Below are 21,668 nucleotides of genomic sequence, written 5' to 3'. Positions count from 1 at the left end.
AAATATTGTGGGCGTCTACAGTAAATCGACGAATTTACGTCGTTTTGGTTTTGCAGAATTCTGTATTTACATGCAGTGATTTATACGTGGGCATTAATCGGTAACCAGTAACATAGCCAGTGAGTAACTTGATCTGGTGTCTTGTAACGTTACATATATTATGTCATGTTTATATTATGTAATATACCACGCATGTATTTGATATCATTAAATGCGTATCCCCATGGTTGAATATAGAAAACTAACAATGTTAAACTAATTTGGCTAAATTACTTAGTAGTAATCTAGAAACGAGTGAAGAAAAGGTTCACAGCATTTAGACTGCGTTTGATGAAGCTTTTATTTTGTATACGCCACTTCCGGTGGAAATAGTATCACCACCGTTGATGCTGCATCTTCGTTCTTGTTTGTGCCCTGACTCGAGTAAGTATAATTTGGATAATTAGAGGAAATTATTTGAAAACCATTATTCATTTTTTAAATTATCCCTATTGCCTGTATTATTAATTTCTCGACGTTACCGGCTTAAATTAATATATTGTGCGGCCAGCTCGCACAGCATGCTAGAATGTTCTTGCAGCGCGCCGTTGTGGGTGTCATGGCAACAAACGCAAACACAGTGAGGCGCTAGTAGTACCCCGCAAAACAGTTTTTCAGAACTTCTCTGTCGTTGTTGTTGTTCGGTGGTCTTATATCTACTCTTTCTTCAAATCTCAGATTTATTGAATTCCTGCACAGGACAAATTCATAAAGAGGGAAATGGTTCAGCTGCACGTCAAACGAGGAGATGAGAGTCAGTTTCTCTTCAATACTACAGTAGATGTCTCGATTGATACACTAAACCAGCAGGTCAGCGCCATCTATAATGGACGATTAAAAGTGGACAGGATCTGCACTGGTATGACAGTGATATGTATGCATCACATTCTTTGGGTTTAGCTGGGTTATGTTTTTGATAGACAAATTCATACTTTAAAATGGATGTATTGTGTAAGTGCAGTTACGTATCTGCTAAAAAACAGCTAAACCAGCATAAGCTGGCTTTAGTCGGTTTCCCAGCCTGGTCAAGCTTGTTTTAGTTAGTTGGCCAGCTGGTCTCCCTGCTTAGGCTGCTTTTAGCATTTTTTTTTTCTAGCAGGGGTTAACTAAAGTCAAGCACTAAAACAAGTGTGAAGCATTTGCTTATTATAGCAATAAAACGTGGTTTTATTTTGATTTATGTCTCCATAGAAATTCCAGAGCTGGCAGATCATGGCGTCTCTCTTCCACCGAATATGCAGGGCCTGACCGATGATCAGATCATGGAGCTCAAACTGAAGGATGAATGGGAAGACCGCTGTATTCCCAGCAGTGGTGCTGAGTTTAAGAAGGATGAGCTTGGACGTCGAAATGGACATGGTAGTCTTTTCAAATTTAAAGTTTACATTCGAACTCCCCGGTTAACTTCTATAACTAAACTCTGTCTTTCCATTTAGCTCCAAACGAGAAGATGAAAGAAGTTTTAAGGAAAACAGTGGAGGAAGCCAAAGCTTTAATCTCAAATGTATGAAACTAATTCTAATATAGAATACAATATGTTGTTTCCTTTTTCTATGTTTTGTGATATTTGTATTTTTTTTTATTTTCTCTAAAGAAACAAGTGCAAGCAAATGTTTGTGTTACCATGGATATGGTCACAGAGGCTCTGGACCAGTTGCGAGGAGCTGTGATGATAGTTTACCCAATGGGGTTGCCGCCACATGATCCAATAAGGATGGAGTTTGAAAATCAAGAGGATCTTACTGGAACACAGGTAATTGAGATCTTTTCTGCCTTTCCTAAAAGAATCCTCCACCCAAAATGAAAATTCTGTTATCGTTTAGTCACCTTCATGTTGTTCCAAACCTGTAGGACCTTCTTTCTTCTGTGGAACAAAAAAAGACATTTTAATAATTTTTTTGTAATTTGTCCATACAAAGGAAGTCTAAGAGATCCAGTGTTGTTTGGTTCCTGACATTCTTCTAAATCTTTTTTTGTGTGTGTGTTCTGCAGAAGAAATAATGTCAGGTTTGGACTGAACTGAGGCTGAGGAAATAATGACAGAATCTTCATTTTTAAATGGAATGACCCTTTTAAAGGATTAGTTCACTTCCAGAACAAAAATTTACAGATAATGTACTCACCCCCTTGTCATCCAGGATGTTCATGTTTTTCTTTCTTTAGTTGTGAAGAAATTATGTTTTTTGAGGAAAACATTTTAGGATTTATCTCCATATAATGGATATGTATAGTGCCCCCAAGTTTGAACTTCCAAAATGCAGTTTAAACGCAGCTTTAAAAGGCTCTAAACAATCCCAGCCAAGGAAGAAGGGTCTAATCTAGCAAAATTTGTTATTTTCGAAACAAATTGACAATTTTTATACTTTTTAACCTCAAATGCTTGTTTGGTCTCATCTCTGTGATGCACATGCATAGTCTGTGTAATCTGTGTACATTTAGGGTATGTTGAAAAACTCCAATCTCGTTTTTGTCCTCAACTTCAAAATCATCCTACAATGCTGTTTTATCTTTTTTTTGTAAAGGGCGAATGATCTTCTTTGTATGTTATCTTTGTAAACACTGGGTCGGTACTTCTGCAGCGATGTAGGGCGATTTTAAAGTTGGGGAAGAAAATCAAATGGGAGTTTTTTGGAAATGCCCTAACTGTATTGACCCGGATCACACAGACTATGCATGCGCATAGCAGAGACGAGAAAAGACGAGCATTTGAGGTTAAAAAGTATATAAATTGTCAATTTGTTTAGAAAATAACTGATAGCTCCGCTAGATAAGACTCTTCTTTCTTGGCTGGGATCGTTAAGAGCCCTTTGAAGCTGCGTTTAAACTGCATTTTGGAAGTTGAAACTTGGGGGCATTATCAATATTTATTATATGGAGAAAAATCCTGATATGTTTTCCTCAAAATAACATAATTTCTTTACGACTGAAGGAAGAAAGACATGAACATCTTGGATGACAAGGGGGTGAGTACATTATCTGTAAATTTTTGTTCTGAAAGTGAACTAATCCTTTAATAACTATATGCACATGGCTTCATAATTAAACAGACCAATATAATGTTCTTTATTTGTTTGAAGAACTTAAAAGCTGTAATACTGATATAAAGGCTTTCCTTTGCAGGCCTCATTGCAGGTAATCCCAGAAGAAGATGCTCAGCTCTGGTGGGCATCTAAAGAACTGCAGAGGGGCAAAAAGCTGCAGGAATATGTTGGGAAAAATGAGAAAACGAAAATTATTGTGAAAATTCAGAAGGTAAGTGTTTGGTGTGAATTTCAGTTTTAGATTTTCTGACTTGAATCTGGTGTTTAAACTCGTTTGGCTCAGATTTTTCATATAGATGATTTCAATGAGTGAAATGAAAACAGATTACCATTGTTTGCCCATTCATTTTAGAAAGGCCAGGGTGCACCAGCGCGAGAACCAGTAGTGAGTGAAGACGAACAAAAAAAGATGATGCTGCACTATTACAAGAGGCAGGAAGAACTAAAAGTGAGTGGCCTCTAACTCTTTTGATTTAATTTTATATCTTTGTTATATGTTATGTTGTGTATATATATATATATATATGTATATGTGTATGTGTATATATATGCGTATATGTATGTGTGTGACCCTGGAACCCAAAATCAGTCATAAGTAACACAGGGTATATTTGTAGCAATAGCCAGTAATACAGTGTATGGGTCAAAATTACAGATTTTTCTTTAATGTCAAAAATCATTCAGTTATTAAATTAAGATCATGCTTTAAGATATTTCATTAAGATATTTGTGTAAATTTCCTACTGTAAATAAATATATAAAAACGTTTTGATTAGTAATATGCATAAGACCTTCATTTGGGTTTTCTCAATATTTAGATTTTTTTGCACCCTCAGATTCCAGATTTTCAAATAGTTGTATCTCGGCCAAATATTGTCCTATTCTAACAATTCTAATCAATGGAAAGCTTTTTTTATTCATCTTTCAGATTATGTATACACTTCAATTTAAAAACAAATTGTCCCTTATGAATGGTTTTGTGGTCCACAGTCTAATATATGTATTATTTTACAGCATTCATCATTGTTTCGTCTGTTTTGTTCTTGTTTTTTTTTTAGAAACTAGAAGAGGCAGATGATGACTCGCATCTTCAGTCCGATTGGTCAGACAGACAGGACCTAAAAAGACAGTTCCAAGGACTCACAAATATCAAATGGGGCCCCAGATAGATGAACAGAGAAAATCACAGCTGATCTTTTCATATGGCAAATCAGATACTCTACTGCTGCTGTTTTTATGCAATTTGGTGCCTTCATTACATATGAGAGGTATTTATGCGACTGTTTGTAAAAGCATGAGACATCAGATTTCTCTCTTCTGATTCATTAGCAGAAGGATGCAACACCTTTCCTCTCTTTGTCTGTGCCTCTGGCAGTTACTCAATTGAAACTTGATGCTGTTAAAAGACAGGATGTTGCCGTGCAGCTCTAAGGATCGCTGTGGCACCACAGAGTTCATTTGGAGAGCGTTGAGAAGGAATTACAGAACATTTTAGTATCCTTAAGGCAAAAGAGAGGTTACAGTATCGGGAGGTGTGGTTTCACTGGAAAAGTTGAGTGTGATGTTGTGTAATACAAAAAACGTTCTGTTTGTGTTCATTTTATTTTATTTCATTTCATGATTTCACATTTAAATATAATACATTTTAATTAAAATATACACCAGTCTTCTTAATTTGAATTGACTTTCAATACCACATACATTATTCATCCAGTGTTTAACAAAGCAATAATTTATAAGGTACTTTTCTCTTTACATGGCTTTACTTTGTGTAAAATGTAACATAACAGCTACTGTATTAGCTAAATAGAATAATTTTAGAACAGAATAATAAGGTTTGCCCTGACTCATGCAGTAAAATGCATCAGGTATTGCTTGTTCGGTACCAGTCAAATGTTTTAAACTACGATTTTTTTATGTTTTTTTAAAGAATTCTCTTCTGCTCACCGAGCCTGCATTTATTTGACCAAAAAGCAGCAATATTGTGAAATATTTTTACTACTTTATATTTGAGTATATTGTAAAATGTAATTTATTCCTGTGATTTTAGAGCTAACTTTTTTGCATCATTACACCAGTCTTCAGTATCACCCAGAAATCATTCTAATATGCTGATTTTCTGTACAATAAACATTTTCTTAATTATAATTGTTACTATTGTTATCAGTATGTAAATCAGAGGAGTACATTTTCAGGATGTACAGGATTCTTTGATGAATTTTATCTGAAATAAAAAGCTTTTGTAACATACACTATACCATTCAAGTCAGTATAATTTGGGGAAGTAAATTATAGAATTTGGGGCTTAGGAAAGAAATTAATGCTTTTATTTAGTAAGGATGCTTTAAATTGATCAAAGGTGATCATAAAGTGATTTGTTACAAAATGTTTCTATTTCAGAAAAATGCTGGTCTTCTGAACGGTCTATTCATCAAAGAAACCCGAAAAACATTATACTCAGCTATTTTTAACATTCAAAATGTTTTTGAGCAGCAAATCAGAATATTAGAATAATTTCTGAAGGATCATGTGACTGGAGTAATGATGCTAAACATTCAGCTTTGAAACCACAGGAATAAATTACATTTTAAGATATATTCAGTTATATAAAGAAGTTAATTTAAATAGTAAAAATAGTAGAATTTTACAGTTTTTGCTGTATTTTGGATAAAATAAATGCAGAGAAGAGATTTTAAAAACCATCTAAAAATCTTACTGTTAAAAAACTTTTGACTGGTTTGACTGATTCCACTCAAAAAGGTAGTTTTCAAAATATTGGTCTGTTTGTTTTAGCTGCCTGACAACAGCAAAATTAACTAAACCAATAATATGAGACCATTTATGTGGCTGACCAATAGCAGCTGAGGGGAGTATTTTAGAAACCTGTCTGAAGACAGTTTTGTCAGTTCCGCTCTGTGACACTTGTGATTTAGAAATTACACACTTAACCTTTTCATTTTAGTGAAAGTTGTGACGTATTGTCAAGTATGGTGACCCATACTCGAAATTGGCCCTCTGCATCCAAGTGCACACACACAGCAGTGAGAAGTGAACACACACTGGAGCAGTGGGCAGCCATTGCTCCAACGCCCGGGGAACAACTGGGGGTTCAGTGCCTAACTCAAGGGCACTTCAGTCATAGTATTGAAGGTGGTTCATTCACATTGTTCATTCACAACAATTCAATTCCTGCCGGTGTGGGAATCGAACCGGCAACCTTTGGGTTACAAGCCCAACTCTCTCGCCATTAGGCCTTGTGTTTTGGTAACAGAAAACATTCAAAAAGCTCACTCCTTTTGGTTGAAACTATAGCTGCTGCACATTTTGTGTAACAGTTGGCATGTATGAATGCAGGATGCATGTGTTTCCATTGAGGTATGCATTCATCCTGATCTCCTGAATCACAAGCTCTCTGCGCTCAATCCTCTCCATCAGCTCTGCTGCCTCTGTGGTGTATGTCACATCTTCCCAGCAATACACCTTCCTGCCAACCTCTGACAGGTTAGAGCTATCCATTAGTGACACTTTCTCATCTTCATCTTCCTCATCATTATCCTGGTTCATTGGCTCCTCCTCTTCTAAATGAGTTCTACTCTTCTTCCTGGAAGTTTTAGTTGTATTTAGATGTCTACTGCAGGTTAGCTGTGTTGAAACAGCTATTAGAACAATCAGAAGTCCTACACAAACACTCGACGTGAAGAGCAGTCCTGCCATCTCCGGATGCTCTGAGACAAAGAAGAAAAGTACTTGTGACTTGTGAATACTTGAAGCTTTGGATTTACTTTTTAAAACTATTGTTAATACCTGTAATGTAGCCATATGCCATTAGCGAATTGCTGACAATAATCCTATTCTCTGGAAACTTTGAACTTCTGATAACTGGGTGTTCCCCTATGAATAACAATGAAAGATGTTTAAACAGTTTATTTACCTCAGCTGCACAGATGTTCTACATAAAGTGAACTGTATGGTGTACTGTCACCACCTTTGGTGCTTTGGTTAGGAACTGAGGTAGTTTGGAAACTGCTGGGATCAGCCTCCTTGAGTAAACTTTGAGGAACTGAAAAAGGCACAGTACAAAGAGTTAACATCTTCCGGCTCCCAGGCGGTATCTCCCATGATCTTTCAATGCAAGGCTGATGAGTAATCTTTATTTTTCCTGTGAACTGATCCTGCTTTCCAATCAGTAACAAAAGCCTGGCATTCAAAGCAATCACAGGAAGTTTTACAGGAAGCCCCGAGGCCTACAAATGCCAGGCTCGTTCCCTATTTTTATATTCAAACAACTTTTGTCTTCGTTGTAATTTATGAGAAGGAAAGAAAACAGACGGGTAAATCAACAATCTGCGATGAGACAAAAGTCTGCATGTTAGTTTTTTCCCACACTCTCAATCAGTAATTTAAGATCCTGCAAACTGATTAAAGATATGTCATGGCATGAAGATGGCATGCCATGCTGTAACTATTCAGAGAATTGAAAAAGGTTTCGCTTTAGAAAGATTTCGATGGATATGAGAGCATTCATACCGCATGCATAGAGGACAGTGATATACTTTTTTGTTCCAGGAGGGCAGGGGTTTTTGAAATGTTCCTCATCTACGGTAAAAAAACATCTCTGTTTTCCATAGCAGATGTTGGATACCACATCAACAGCTCCATGAAAAACACATTCTGCAATATTAAAGAGAAAAAATAATTTAAAAATGATTTCTTGTCAAGTACCAAACTACAAAAATAAACAATGTGCTTACAATCAAAAACGTTTATGAATATTAGAATTCAATAGAATAGATTTAACCATATACAAATGTATTTATATTGACTTTTTAATTTAATTCATTAAAATGTAGCCTATTTATTTAAACTTATTTTAAAGAAGTAGTTCACTTCCAGAATAAAAATTGCTTCATAATTTACTCACTCCCATGTCATCCAAGATGTTCATATCTTTCTTTCTTCAGTCGCAAATTAATTAAGGTTTTTAAGGAAAACGTTCCAGGATTTTTCTCCATATAGTGGACTTCAATGATGGTCAATGGATTGAAGGTCAAAATTGCAGTTTCAGTGCAGTTTTAAAGAGCTCTACACGATCACAGCCAAGGAATAAGGGTCTTATCTAGCAAAACGTTCTATCATTTTCTAAAAAAAAAATTAAAACATATACTTTTTAACACAAATGTTCATCTTAAACTAGCTCAACTTCATACATTACGTAGTCATGTTGAAAAGTCACGCCAACACCCTTAACAAAAAAAGGTAAAACAATATTGGACGATTTAGACAAAGAACTAACCACACGTGACATTTCCAGCCTGATTACATTATGCGTGAGGACACGGATGCATATTGCATAACTGGTGCGAGATGAGAATTTGTGGTTAAAAAGTATATACATTTTTATTTTTTTAATAAAATGACTGATCATTACGCTAGATAAGACCTCTAGGATTATTCCTCGGCTGGGATCGTGTAGAGCCCTTTGAAGCTGCATTGAAACAGCAATTTGGACTCTCAACACATTGGCCCCCATTGTTGTCCACTACATGGAGAAAAATCCTGGAATGTTTTCCTCAAAAACTGTAAGTTCTTTAACTAAAGAAAGAAAGGCATTAACATCTTGGATGACATGGGATAAGTAAATTATCAGGACATTTTTATTCTGTAAGTGAACAAATCCTTTAAACTCCAAAAACTTACCAAATGGTGGAGGTTCTTGTTTCTCTGATGGGCACAAGTCTTCCTCCTCCATCTGTCTTCCATAAACAGCAGAGTAGATATTCAGCACTTTTGGATACTTGCAGTGCAGCAAAAGTCGATCTCCCTCACATGTTACTCTCTTCTTGTGCTCTGCTGTAAGAAAGATATCTTTACTGATGAAAAAGAGCAAATATTTGAAGAAGAAATAATCAATTAAGGCTTTAAATGAGGAAATACTTACTAGGTTTACACATGTATGATACATGGAGGTATTTAGGGGTTCCAGGACAAGGATCTCGACCAAAGACTTGATGATTAACCAGAAACTGGCAATTTCTGTGACCTTGGCATTCAGAGAGCACTTTCTAACAGAGGATAATCAAAGACCGTAGAATGTGCGTTATACAAAAGACAGGGAAAATGTAGTAGCCTTGTCCTGATTCTGGAAAACACATATCTTTTCTGAGCCAGAAGTGATCGGCTGCCGCAGGAGTCTAGTTTTACAACAGAGTTGTCTTAGCTCTGTTTTCACCATGGGACTATTTCAGACAGCTTTATTAGGTTAGTTTTTAGCGCATGTAAAATGAAAGGTCTGTTTTTTGTCAGAAAGCAAAGCAATGACTATTCACCTGCAGCGCTGTGGAAGCTGAGCAGCTGTGATTACGCCATTGGCATTTCATTCCTGGCACGATCCCGGGAAGGGTTGCGCTCTGTCCATAAAATGCAGACTGAATAGTTATGGTGGAGTGTCGTGGACACCTAAGGAGCAGGAGATCTCCATCACAGGCTTGAGCTGATTGACTGTTGATAATCCTAAACAGATAATCTAATGAAAAAGTGGGGAGGGTGGATCTATTAAGTGCATTAAGAAATGCAATTGATTCATTTAGAATGTAAATCAAAAATACATTAATACATGCAATTTAGAAGAAGACCAAATTAGAAGAAACACCTCTAAAATTAATTAGTTTTTGATTTTTTTTTCTTTTTTGACATTTATTGACTTTGCATCTACTTGGTGTAAATGCCCAGGTAATAAAGAAAAAATGTATCAGAAATACACATATGTTTTGAGGTCAGAAGTTTACATACACCTTGCAGAATCTGCTAAATGTTAATTTTGTTACCAAAATAAGAGGGATCATACAAAATGCATGTTATTTTTGTATTTAGTACTGACCTGAATAAGATATTTCCCATAAAATACATTTAGTCCACAAGAAAAAATAATAGTTGAATTTATAATGACCCACAGCTGTTTTTTTGTTTAATGATAGTTGTTCATGGGTCCCTCAAAATCCTTCAGATCCCACAAATTCTTTGTTTTTTCAGCATTTTTGTGTGTTTGAACCCTTTCCAACAATGACTGTATGATTTTGAGATCCAACTTTTCACACTGAGGACAACTGAGGGACTCATATGCAACTATTACAGAAGGTTCAAACGGTCACTGATGCTCCAGATGGCAACACGATGCATTAAGATGGGGGTAAAACATTTTGAATTTATAGATCAGCGTAAATGTAACTTATTTTGTGTTCTAGGAAACATGTAAGTATCTTCTGTAGCTTCTGAAGGGCAGTACTAAATGAAAAAAGATTGATATTTAGGCAAAACATCTTTATTCTGTTCAAAAGTTTACACCCCTCTGCTTTTAATACATTGGTTTTTCTTCTGGAGCATCAGTGAGCGTTTGAACCTTCTGTAATAGTTGCATATGAGTCCCTCAGTTGTCCTCAGTGTGAAAAGATGGATCTCAAAATCATACAGTCATTGTTGGAAAGGGTTCAAATACACAAGAATGCTAAAAAAACAAAAACAAAGAATTTGTGGGACCTGAAGGATTTTTCTGAAGAACAGTGGGCAGTTTAACTTTTCAGGACAAACAAGGGACTCATGAACAACTATCACTAAACAAAAAAACACAGCTGTGGGTCATAAATTCAAATATATTATTTGATTCATGAACAACTATCACTAAACAAAAACAGCAGTATTATGCCTCGTTTCCACTGAGTGGTACGGTACAGTACGGTACAGTACGGTACGGGTCGGGTCGGAAAACCATGAATTGGCTAGCGTTTCCACTGCCGACAGTACCCTTACTTGATAGGCGTGGTGTATGCCGGAAAGTAGTGATAACGTCACTTGATAGACGTGGTGTATGCCGGAAAGTAGTGATAACGTCACTTGATAGACGTGGTGTATGACGGAAAGTAGCTTGACGTCATTCTCGCGCAAAGAAGAAAGCTAAGACCGCAAACATCAATGGAGGACATTCGCGAGTTATGTTTCGCGGTGGCATTGTTTTGCAAGGTGTTGTGTGTGTTTTAAAAATGGCGCCTCTTGTGTTGCGTTGTCGTTCTGTAGCACGCGCAAGTGACGATTCTCTGTCAACCAATCAACGCTCTGCAGTGAGTCTAGCTCCACCCTTTAGTACCGTTCCACTGTGCTAGGTACCACAACGGAAGGGTACCCAAAAAGTGGTACGGTACAGTTCGGCATTTTGGTACCATTCACAACTTTTGATAGTGGAAACGCAAATAAATGCGTACCGTTCCGTTCCGTACCGTACCGTACCGCTCAGTGGAAACGAGGCATTAGGAATCAAGTGTATGTAAACTTTTGAACAGGGTGATTTTTATTTTTATGAATATGAATTATCTTATTTAGGTCAGTACTAAATAAAAAATAACATTTTGGTAAAATAATTATCAAACCATAATAAATACAAAAATTGGTCACTGACCAGTTCATGTTTACGTATTTATTTTTGATTGCTGAAAAAATTCAACAAAATGTCCGGAAAAATACTGCTTTTTATATACTGTTTTAATATTTTAACTTACTTTCTCATTATTAGTGAACATTTCACCCATAATATATTTGAGCTCTTCATTATCGACTCACTTGAGAAATCGGAGAGTCCGTCCATTTCTTTGGTCCACAGTATGAGTACACTGTAAAGTATTTGAACACACAGCCCAGGTGCCCGGCAGCTTCTCAGGTGCCGCGCTAAGATCATGTTCAAATCCTTCTATTATTCTGCATCAAAGCTCGTGCATTCAAGCGCGTGCTGGAGAAACGCTGTCAGGAATTCCCGTCTCTCTCACCTGCCAGGGATTTTTACCCGGCTAAAGTATATTTTCATACCGCGAATTTGACATCCCAGTCCTTTCAAGCCAAACTCTTCCTCGAAATCGCTTCTCCCTTGATTAGATAGACGTCAGAGTTTTTAACACGAAAAGAAAACATTTCAAAGCTACGCAGTCACTGAGTTGGAGCCTATAGGGAAATAACAAGTGCGCAACAAGTCTGTGTTGCCTGAAAGCGGCAACATTCGCATTATTCATTCCATTGTTGGTGATTTTAAGGTCCTTGGTGAAGCAGCAAATGGTTTCTTGGCACTCAGAAAGTGATTTTTGAGGAGGATGTTAAGGAATAACGCATTTGAACGGGGCGTGGCGGTAAATGCCTTAAATAGGCAGTGCGGTAGGAGTTGAGGGGCACTGACAACAGTATTATAATAACCAGTATGATTAAAATGCGTTGACATTCATATCATTAATAAGTTAAGCGGCTTTCTTTCCAATACAAACTTTTCTGGACTATTTAAATACAAATTTAAATATAGTTAAAAATACCTTTCCTTCCAAGAAATGTTTTGTTCATGTGTGTGTAAGTGTATTTATGTTAGAAATGTATTTATTGCCTGTTTATGTCTTTTTGCGAATGTTTATGATATTGTAAAATCAAACCTAGCATGAAGTGAATAAAGTTAAACTGTTTCTCCGTTGCAGCAGGGGGCGCAGTGCGCTTGTCGTTTTATCTGCGCTCACTACAAATCCCCAGAAGTACAGCTGCCCGCGTACGTTTGAAGACGTTTTAATAGTAGTGAAAACATATACTGAGGTGAGCGATTTTGATATTCCATCTCAAATGGCGGGCAAAATTAAAGTTACGGAGGACTGCAGTTATAAAACATACTCTGTTTGCGAGAGTGCCGCTGATAGCAGCAGCAGCAGAGTGGAGGAAGACGGAGATAGCGACGGTCCAGCGGTGTTTATGTGCGGCAAATGCAAGCTGCCCATCGGTGACAGTCTGTCCTGGGCAGGCAGCGATGACGAGCAGAACCAAATCATGCTTAAACGTAAATAATTTTTATGTTGTATTGCTCTTGTCTGTAAAATGCGGGTTATAACATGATGTCTTGAGTTAATGTACGTTGCCATTCAAAAGTTTGCGGTTGTCTGTGAGATATATTATTTAAGGAATTAATACTTACATGTCGCAAAGGCGCATTAAATTGACCAAAAGTGAACGTAAAGACATATAGAATGTTATAAAAACTATTTTAAACTTAATCTGTTAATCAAATAATCTTGAACCACCTTTCTTCAAAAATATCAAGCAGCAAAAACAATTTCGACACTAACAACTAAGAAATGTTTCTTGCTCACCTAATTATCATATTAGAATGAGTTAGAATAGTGTTTTTATGACGCTCATATTGGCCACTGAACCGAACGAAACTCGCAGATTTAGCTGATTAATGCTGCTGAAGACGGTCAATTATTGTCATGTTTCGGGCTGTAACGTTACTAATCAGTCGGACAAGGAAAACATTTGGAGAACTATAGACTGCCAAAAGTTATAACAAATCGAGAAGAGTGCAAAAAAACTGTCTGAGGAGCAAAAGGCTTTTGTGGCTGGCCAAATTGAACCAGGATTTCCAGGGCAAGAATCTTGACAACGTTTGTGTTCGTTCTTATCGTTTCTGGTCAGGTAGGTGAAATATTAGGCTAATATGTTAATTAATACTGCTCGTACGTATCTTTACAACCTATTAACTTTTTTGTTTTTTGTTTGTTAAAATATTGTGCCCTTTCCTGCTTACTACAACCCCTGGCAAAAAATAAGGAGTCACCACACTTAGACGTTGTTCATCCATTTTTTTCACCTCATAACAAATAAATCACAGAAATGACACAAAACTATTTTTGTTTAATAATTCAACATTCTGGCTATGTGAAACATACCTCAAACAAATGAGATTAAGCTCTTTCAATTAATGGAAAATTATTTTCCATATCAAGTACAGGAAAAAAGGATTGAATCATTCACTGTTGAGGAAAAAAATATGGAATCATTAACCAAAAAACACAATTAGTACTTTGTTGCTGCTCCTCTGGCATTTATGATGGCCTGAATTCTTTAGGGCATGGACTTCACTAATGAAAAACAATATTCTTCATCAAGCTGGCTCCAACTTTCTTGAATAGCGGATGACAGATCAGCTTTGCGAGACTGAACCTTGTCATGGACCAGTTTTTCAATTTCCACCATACATTTTCAATCGGATTGAGATCCGGACTGTTTGCTGGCCATGTCAGTGAGTTGATGTGCCTTTACTGAAGAAAAGCTTTAACACTCTTTGCTCTGTGGCAAGGTCCATTATCATACTAAAATCATCACCAAACTTCTTTTCTATTTAGAATGAGAATGAGAAAAGTGTCCAAAGTTTCAATGCAAACCTGTGAATTGTCTATTTAGGTAAAGATTGCCATTTCCTCTGGTCTTTTACCTGACATGCAACCCCATATGTGACCCTGGACCACAAAACCAGTCTTAAGTCGCTGGGGTATATTTGTAGCAATAGCCAAAAATACATTGCATGGGTCAAAATTTTTGATTTTTCTTTTATACCAAAAATCATTAAGAAATTAAGTAAAGTTCATGTTCCATGAAGATTTTTTGTAAAATTCCTACTGTAAACATATCAAAATGTAATTTTTGATTTGTAATATGCATTGTTAAGAACCTAATTTGGACAACTTTAAAGGTGATTTTCTCAGTCTTTTAGATTTTTTTGCATCCTCAGATTTCTGATTTCAAATAGATGTATCTCAGTCAAATATTGTCCTATCCTAACAAACCATACATCAATAGAAAGCTTATTTATTGAGCTTTCATATGATGTATAAATCTCAGCTTTGTCAAATTTAACCTTATGACTGGTTTTGTGGTCCAGGGTCACATATTATAAATGAGTTGGATAATTTGATCGTTTTCTTCAGGCAGTCATCTTTATGTATTTCATTAGAATGGCACAAGCCAAAAGATCCAGCATCATCTTGTCCATTGCAGATTTGTGATTCATCACTGAATATCACTTTCATCCAATCATTCACACTCCATGACTTCTTCTCTTTGGCCCACTCTAATCTTGTTTTCTTTTGTTAATGTGTCAATGCTGGTTTTTATTTGGCCTTTCTATTCAGCTGGTTTCTTACAGTTATGTCACACACATCGACTTCTGTTTCTGCCCATTTGTTCTTCATTTGTTTCGTTGTGCATTTTCTATTTTTAAGGCAATTTGCTTTGAGTTTTCTATCTTCACGCTTTAATTTCTTCCTTGATCTGGTCTCCATTTTGGTAATACTTACACCAAATTTTAGAAACAATTTCCAACTTAGACCCAACTTCTTTTGCCACACTCCATGATGTATTTCCATCTTGAAGGAGTTTTATAATCCTTTCCATTTCAACTGACAGCTTTCTTGTTGGGGACATGTTTCCTTACAATTAGCCAAGTTCAACAGCTTGTTAACGTCTGTGAGCACTCTCTTTTAACTGCTGGCTAATTAGCGTTTTAGATATGTTTAGATATTTATTTCAGAAATACAAATTACAAGATGATTCCATATTTTTTCCTCAACATTGAATGATTCCATATTTTTTTTCCCTACTTGATATATGGAAAATAATTTTCCATTAATTAAAAGAGCTTAATCTCATTAGTTTGAGGTATGTTTCACATATACACAATGTTGAATTAATAAACAAAAATAGTTTTGTCATATCTGTGATTTGTTTATTTGCAATGACGTAAACAAAATGAGTGAACAACATCTAAGTGAGGTGATTCCATACTTTTTGCCAGGGGTTGTAGGTCCTTCTCTATATGATTTAACAGCTTCCACATGCTTTTTCCATAGTTTAGACAGAATAAATTAGCAGAACAAAATATTCAGTAGTACATTAACCATGCAACCAATTTGCATCCGTGCAATGCTGTTTATATCCGAGTATGTCCATGCATCCGGGTAACTGACCACATTGTGATGTAAGTGCAAACCTTCTATTACTGATTTACTGTATTTTTGATCTAATAAGTGCACCCTTGTTGAGTATAAGAGATGTCTTTTCTCATTGACCTCAAACTTTTAAATGGTAGTGTTTATTATCTGTTGACTCTTATGCATTTCGAAATATTGTGATTTTTTTTTTTTTTTTTACCCTAGTTTTTACTTTGCATGCATTTGTTCCCTGCTGAAAAAAACCTGCTTAAACCAGCCTAAGCTGTTTGTTTGTTGAAGCTGGTCTCTCAGCCTGACCAGCTAAGGAAGTGGCTAAAACCCCTCTAAAACCAGCCTGCTGACCAGCTAAGACCAGGCTGGATTACCAGCTAAAATCAGCCAACCATTTTAGGCTGTTTTTTGTTTTAGCTGGATTAGAATGCCATAATACAATTGTGGATAACAACAGTTTAAACATGGCTGAAATCGAAATATAAGCATGTACAGTTGAAGTCAAAAGTTCAAATACATCTTCAGAATCTGCAAAATGTTAATTATTTTGCCAAAATAAGAGGTTTCATACAAAATGCATGTTATTTTTTTATTTAGTACTGACCTGAATAAGATATTTCACCTGAAAGACATATAGTCTACAAGAGAAAATAATAGTTTATTTATAATTTATAAAATTTATAAAAATTACCCTGTTTAAAAGTTTGCATACACTTGATACTTAATACTGTGTTGTTACCTGAATGATCCACAGCCGTGTTTTTTTGTTGTTGTTGTTGTTGTTTGTTTTGTTTAGTAATAGTTGTCCATGAGTCCCTTATTTGTCCTGAACAGTTAAACTGCCCGCTATTCTTTAGAAAAATCTTTTAGGTCCCACAAATTCTTTTGTTTTCTAGCATTTTTGTGTATTTGAACCCTTTCCAACAATTACTTTTTGAATTTGAAGATCACGGCAAATTTAACTTATTTTGTCTTCTGGGGAACATGTAAGTATCTACTGTAGCTTCTGAAGGACAGTACTAAATGAAAAAAATATGCTATGCAAATATTCTTTCCGTTCGAAAGTTTACACCCCTGGCTCTTAATGCATCATTTTTCTTTTTAAAGCATCAGTGAGCGTTTGAAACTTGTGTAATAGTTGCATGTGAGTCCCTCAGTTGTCCCCAGTGTGTAAACTTTTGACTTCAACTGTATTTACTGATAACGGTGACTATGCCAAACATAATGGGAGTATTAGAGTAACATTTTTTTTGGCACATTTAAAGTCATTTGCATCTTGATTTTCAGGGATCACTGACAATATTGTCATAGACAAAGATCCTTTTGTTTCTGGTACCCGAAAGGAGCTTGGATGGTGAGATATTTGTTTTATTAATTTATGTTTGTATGTAGAATCATAAGCATGACATCTCTCTGAAAATCTGTCTTTCACATTCAGTCTTGTTGTGAATCTCACCTGCCGCGGCTGTTGCTCAGAATTAGGAATCATGTACATATCAACCCCTAAAAAGCTTGATTACAAGAGATCTCTTTTCTGCTTTAATGTTGAAAATATTGAAAGGTAAGTAGCATTTTTTGGTGTGTAATTATTGCCAATGCGTAACCTCATTTATCACATTGAGGACATGATTGTGTCTCTCTGTAGCTATGTAGTTGGCAGTCCAAGTCAACGGGTGCCAGAATTGGACAGAGAAAGCAAACCAGTGACCCTGGAGTACCAGAACATTGTGGAACAGCAGATGACAGAGGTAAAGTAGCTCGTCTAGAGACTGTTTAAATTATTGATCTGCGAGCATGATGTAAACCTGTGTAATTCTCTCTGTTTAAAAATAAGCTCTTTTCCACTACAATTTTTTTTTCCACTGCAGAGATTAATGGCAATACTGAATGCGTAGAAGATATCGTCAAAAAGAATATTTAATCTGTTATATAGTCTTTATGAGGGGAGATTAATTGCAGAATAGGTACCATAGAATCAAAATTTTTAATTTTCATTTTTTATGAATAATAAATTAATTCTAAAACAAAAGTCTAAAATAAATGTTTGAGTATGGGTTAGGGTACACAGGAGAAATTTAATTTAAAGGTGTAAATAAAAGACATTTCATTTGTGGTTTTTAACACGCACAAGTTAACAGCAGATGGCGCTCTTGTGGTTCTGCCAGAGCTCTTTGTTTGGTCACCAAATCCAGCAAACAATAGATATTAGGAGCTGTTGAAGAATTTGTTCTAGAAAAGGATGTTGACAGCTAGTCTATTTGAGATATTTTCGTGTTTTAATTTCATCTTCCTTGACTGTGCTTGTCAAGTAAATCAAAACCTTCTAATAAGATTAACAAAAGGATTCCTGTGGGTTATGATGAAATGTCTTCTATGAGGGAATGTTTTAGTAATTATCCATAATGTATTTGTTCTTTATGTTCGTGGGATAATGTTTAACTATGATTTTAATTAATTCATTAATAAAACCATATTTTACAGTCATGTTCTCAATTTTCTTTCTTGACTTCATATTCTCTAATGTACCTTGCAGATAAAATCTCTATCAGTGATAATAGGACAACGCCTACTGGAGATTGAAAATAACCTCCAGGGCAGTTCTTGAAAATGAATGAAAATGAACTGTCTGTTTTATAGTTGTAAATGAGGTTCTGTCTGTCAGTTATGTATTTATATGTATTTTCTATATAGTTGTATGCAAGTGACACTTGTAATTTACTTTTACCACACATTCTAAGAGATGTCATTGGATATAGATGGACATATTAGATGTTATAACATTAAATTGTATTCTTTAAAAGATATTGTACTGTATGTTAAGAAAAAAAAACACGTTTGTCTGCATCTCATATTTTGTCAGGTATGATCCTTGTGTTGTTTTCTCATGTGATGCTAGTATTTACAAGGATACACACGGGGTGGGTGAACATGCATAATAAAAAAATTAAATAAAGCAAAACACGTGTTGTTTTTTCCCTCCACTTGCTTGTTTTTGATCCTTCATCTTTCGCATCAAAACATCCCTGCCCAGCCCACTGAAAAATCTGGTTCAGTAACACGCATGTGGATGGCGGGAGAAGGGGGGCATGTCGGTTCAAGCCATTTTTTGTTGTTTACAGTTCCTGTGTAATGTGCCTAGCAACACTCTCCACCAGGAGGCGGGAAAAGACTCGTAGAGACCCTGAAGGCGCGCACCCCCAACCCCGAATGCTGGGGTAGCATAACAACAGCGGCTGAGAGAAAGCCGTGCGCCTCGGACCAACCAAAGAGCTGTATCTAAGGGGCATGCTGCCATGGAAACAAAGCACACATGCTGTCGCTAGAGCCTGTTGCCATCGCATCCGTCGTTTCCTTATTTGCCGGCCAGCGAGTCAGCCAACCAGCTTGCGAGGGGGGTATGTCAGCCTGATGACGTCGCGCTTCAGTCGTTCGTAGGGGTGTGGTGTCCGTCTCCCGCGCCCGCAGAGAGATCTTCATTCTCGCGCCTTTGAACTCCTTGTTCTGCCTGAAAACCCAGTAGAGTTAAAAATAGGAACAAGAGGTAAAACATGCGTATGGCACATGATATCATTGCATCATGTTTACTGTTTGTGTCCAGAGGGAAACATCACTCTACATTTGGCAAAATATGTATCATTTCTAGCTGTACAAGTTTGTGAAGATTAATCCATGTAAAGACCAGTTTACATCAAGAACGTTAAATGTAACTATCTGTATTGACTTCCACATTATGAAATTTGAATCACTAATTTAGAATATGTATTTATTTATACAACAGTAATTTCTGGTCCTTGAATCTGATAGGCTGATAGGAGTGCGATATATCAACTCCAACAGCCGATTGCAATTGTATCACTCCGCTTGCGGTACTTCTTATAGCGAGTGTCATGGGAGACGCCCAAATCCAGTATCATTTTATAAATATTACTGTTTTTGTGTCACGGGATGAAGTTTTAAGAGGATTTCAGGCTAGAATGTACTTGTTTATAGTTCAAATATCCAGTTTGTTATTAAAGATAACGCCTATTTGAACATTTGCATCAAAGTTTTCGGACATGAGAGCTCCGGATCGTCAGCGGACTTTCTGCACTCATTAACCCGCACAAGCAGCATTTACCGCTGGCTCTGATGTTTCAATAGTGGTTAAACATGAGATATAATTTGTTTTGGGTAAATCTAACAGGTATGCTTTGGTCTCATTAAATTATTATTTGTTCCAGAGAAAATAGTTTTGGCAAAATCTTATCATGTTTATGTAAATTCAATGCTGTATATCAGAGCCCTGGTGATAAACCCGCTAAAACCAGCATAGGCTGGTTGGCTGGTTTTAGCTGGTCAGCAGGCTGGTTTTAGAGGGGTTTTGGCCACTTTCCCAGCCTGGCCAGGCTGGTCTTTGCTGGTCAGGCTGGGAAACCACCAGCTAAAACCAACTAAGACCAGCCAAACAACCTAGGCTGGTTTTAGCTGGGGGTTTTTTCAACAGGGAGTGCTGTCTTGTACGTTTTACTGAATCGCCAAGCAACTTTTATAATGGCTGTTGTTGTTGTTTATTAAATATTATTATTCAATAAATAATATTTTATATAAATAATAGTAATTTAAAAGTATTTAGTATTGAGAAACGGTGCGTGTGTTTGTGATGGTGATTTTAGTTACATTGTTCTGCCTTTAGATAGCGACAAGACTGTTTTACGAGTCAGAGGTAAAGACTTTTATACTGAAAAATTAGAAACGGAAGTTATTTTTAGTTTCAACAACAGCTTGACACACCTAACAAATGCACTGAGCAGCGCTGTCATCAGAAACCATCTAACGATAGATATTAACTTTACCACAAAGAGGACACTTTCTTCAGCGGATATTCAAATTAATGTTTTGTTTTTTTTTGAGCTGAAGAATGAACGCTGTATTAGATGCAGGTAATCACGATCACTCAGACCATCTCTTTATCATGAAACTCTACATAGTAAGCTTTTAATACAACAATACAATACGTTTTCAATGAAGCAACTCAACATTCCTTCGTTGCTGGTTCTAAAGTGACATTTTCGAATTAGTAATTTAGGCTTGTGCTTAGCTGTTCAGCTTTCAAATTGAGATGTGAATCCATGGTAGAAGGAAGTAGTTCTGCACAAAAGAGGGGTTTTAAAGACACTCCGCTGTTGTTTCTGATGTATTTACACACTCGTGCTGTCAAACTGTTGTATAAATGCAATATCACACACCTAGTCGTGAGATAATGGCTGTATATCGGCATGCTGTGATTACCTACGGCACTCAGCCTTATGCCTATGGCCGAATCACTGCATTTCCGATATACAGCCATATCTCACGTCTACGAGTTTGATATTGCTCATAAATATACTAAAGCTGCATGGATTCTGATTGCCGCAGTTTATTTGCCATAATTTGTCAGTTTGTCGTTTAACCTTATACATGTGTGAACTTTCCTGTTGTCTTAGAATAAGATTATTGTTGAGTTCAGAGAACGCACTCAAGATATCCCAGATATCACATGTACGTCTGCAAGATGTCTGTTAAAGATCGCTTCATCTGGAATGCATCTGATAAACATTTGTAAAGAAGTTTTTCACTTCCATGTCATCCAGGATGTTCATGTCTTTCTTTCTTTGTCACGTGTGAAGTCGAGCTAGTGCGAGACAAGCATTTGTGGTTAAAAGGTATAAAAATTTGTATATTTCATAGAAAATTTTTGTTTCACTATAGATAAGACTCTTATTCCTCGGCAGGGATCATGTAGAGCCCTTTGAAGCTGCATTGAAACTGCAATTTGGACTTT

The 21,668-nt window shown here is 36.4% G+C and overlaps 3 protein-coding genes across 3 annotated transcripts; 2 read left to right on the top strand and 1 right to left on the bottom strand.

Moving 5' to 3' along the window:
* The first annotated feature begins 366 nt into the window (after positions 1-366).
* cfap298 (cilia and flagella associated protein 298) lies at positions 367-4,750 on the top strand. Its single transcript, XM_073829555.1, has 8 exons — positions 367-423; positions 718-898; positions 1,231-1,398; positions 1,476-1,543; positions 1,634-1,792; positions 3,160-3,291; positions 3,433-3,528; positions 4,139-4,750. The coding sequence occupies exons 2-8, from the start codon at positions 760-762 to the stop codon at positions 4,247-4,249; spliced, it is 873 nt and encodes a 290-aa protein (XP_073685656.1). The 5' UTR covers positions 367-423; positions 718-759; the 3' UTR covers positions 4,250-4,750.
* Positions 4,751-4,904: 154 nt separating this feature from the next.
* Positions 4,905-12,175, bottom strand: eva1c (eva-1 homolog C (C. elegans)). Its single transcript, XM_073829554.1, has 8 exons — positions 11,688-12,175; positions 9,407-9,603; positions 9,019-9,142; positions 8,778-8,930; positions 7,608-7,751; positions 7,066-7,140; positions 6,885-6,971; positions 4,905-6,805 (listed from the first exon to the last, which is right to left on the bottom strand). The coding sequence occupies exons 1-8, from the start codon at positions 11,800-11,802 to the stop codon at positions 6,387-6,389; spliced, it is 1,314 nt and encodes a 437-aa protein (XP_073685655.1). The 5' UTR covers positions 11,803-12,175; the 3' UTR covers positions 4,905-6,386.
* Positions 12,176-12,677: 502 nt separating this feature from the next.
* On the top strand, positions 12,678-18,792 carry mis18a (MIS18 kinetochore protein A). Its single transcript, XM_073829006.1, has 5 exons — positions 12,678-12,927; positions 17,156-17,222; positions 17,307-17,429; positions 17,514-17,616; positions 18,402-18,792. Exons 1-5 carry the CDS (start codon positions 12,717-12,719, stop codon positions 18,471-18,473), a joined length of 576 nt encoding a protein of 191 aa, XP_073685107.1. The 5' UTR covers positions 12,678-12,716; the 3' UTR covers positions 18,474-18,792.
* Positions 18,793-21,668: the final 2,876 nt, after the last annotated feature.

This window comes from Garra rufa, chromosome 23 (assembly GCF_049309525.1).
Source record: "Garra rufa chromosome 23, GarRuf1.0, whole genome shotgun sequence".
Lineage (NCBI taxonomy): Eukaryota > Metazoa > Chordata > Actinopteri > Cypriniformes > Cyprinidae > Garra > Garra rufa.
This window is presented reverse-complemented; position numbering and strand designations above follow the sequence as displayed.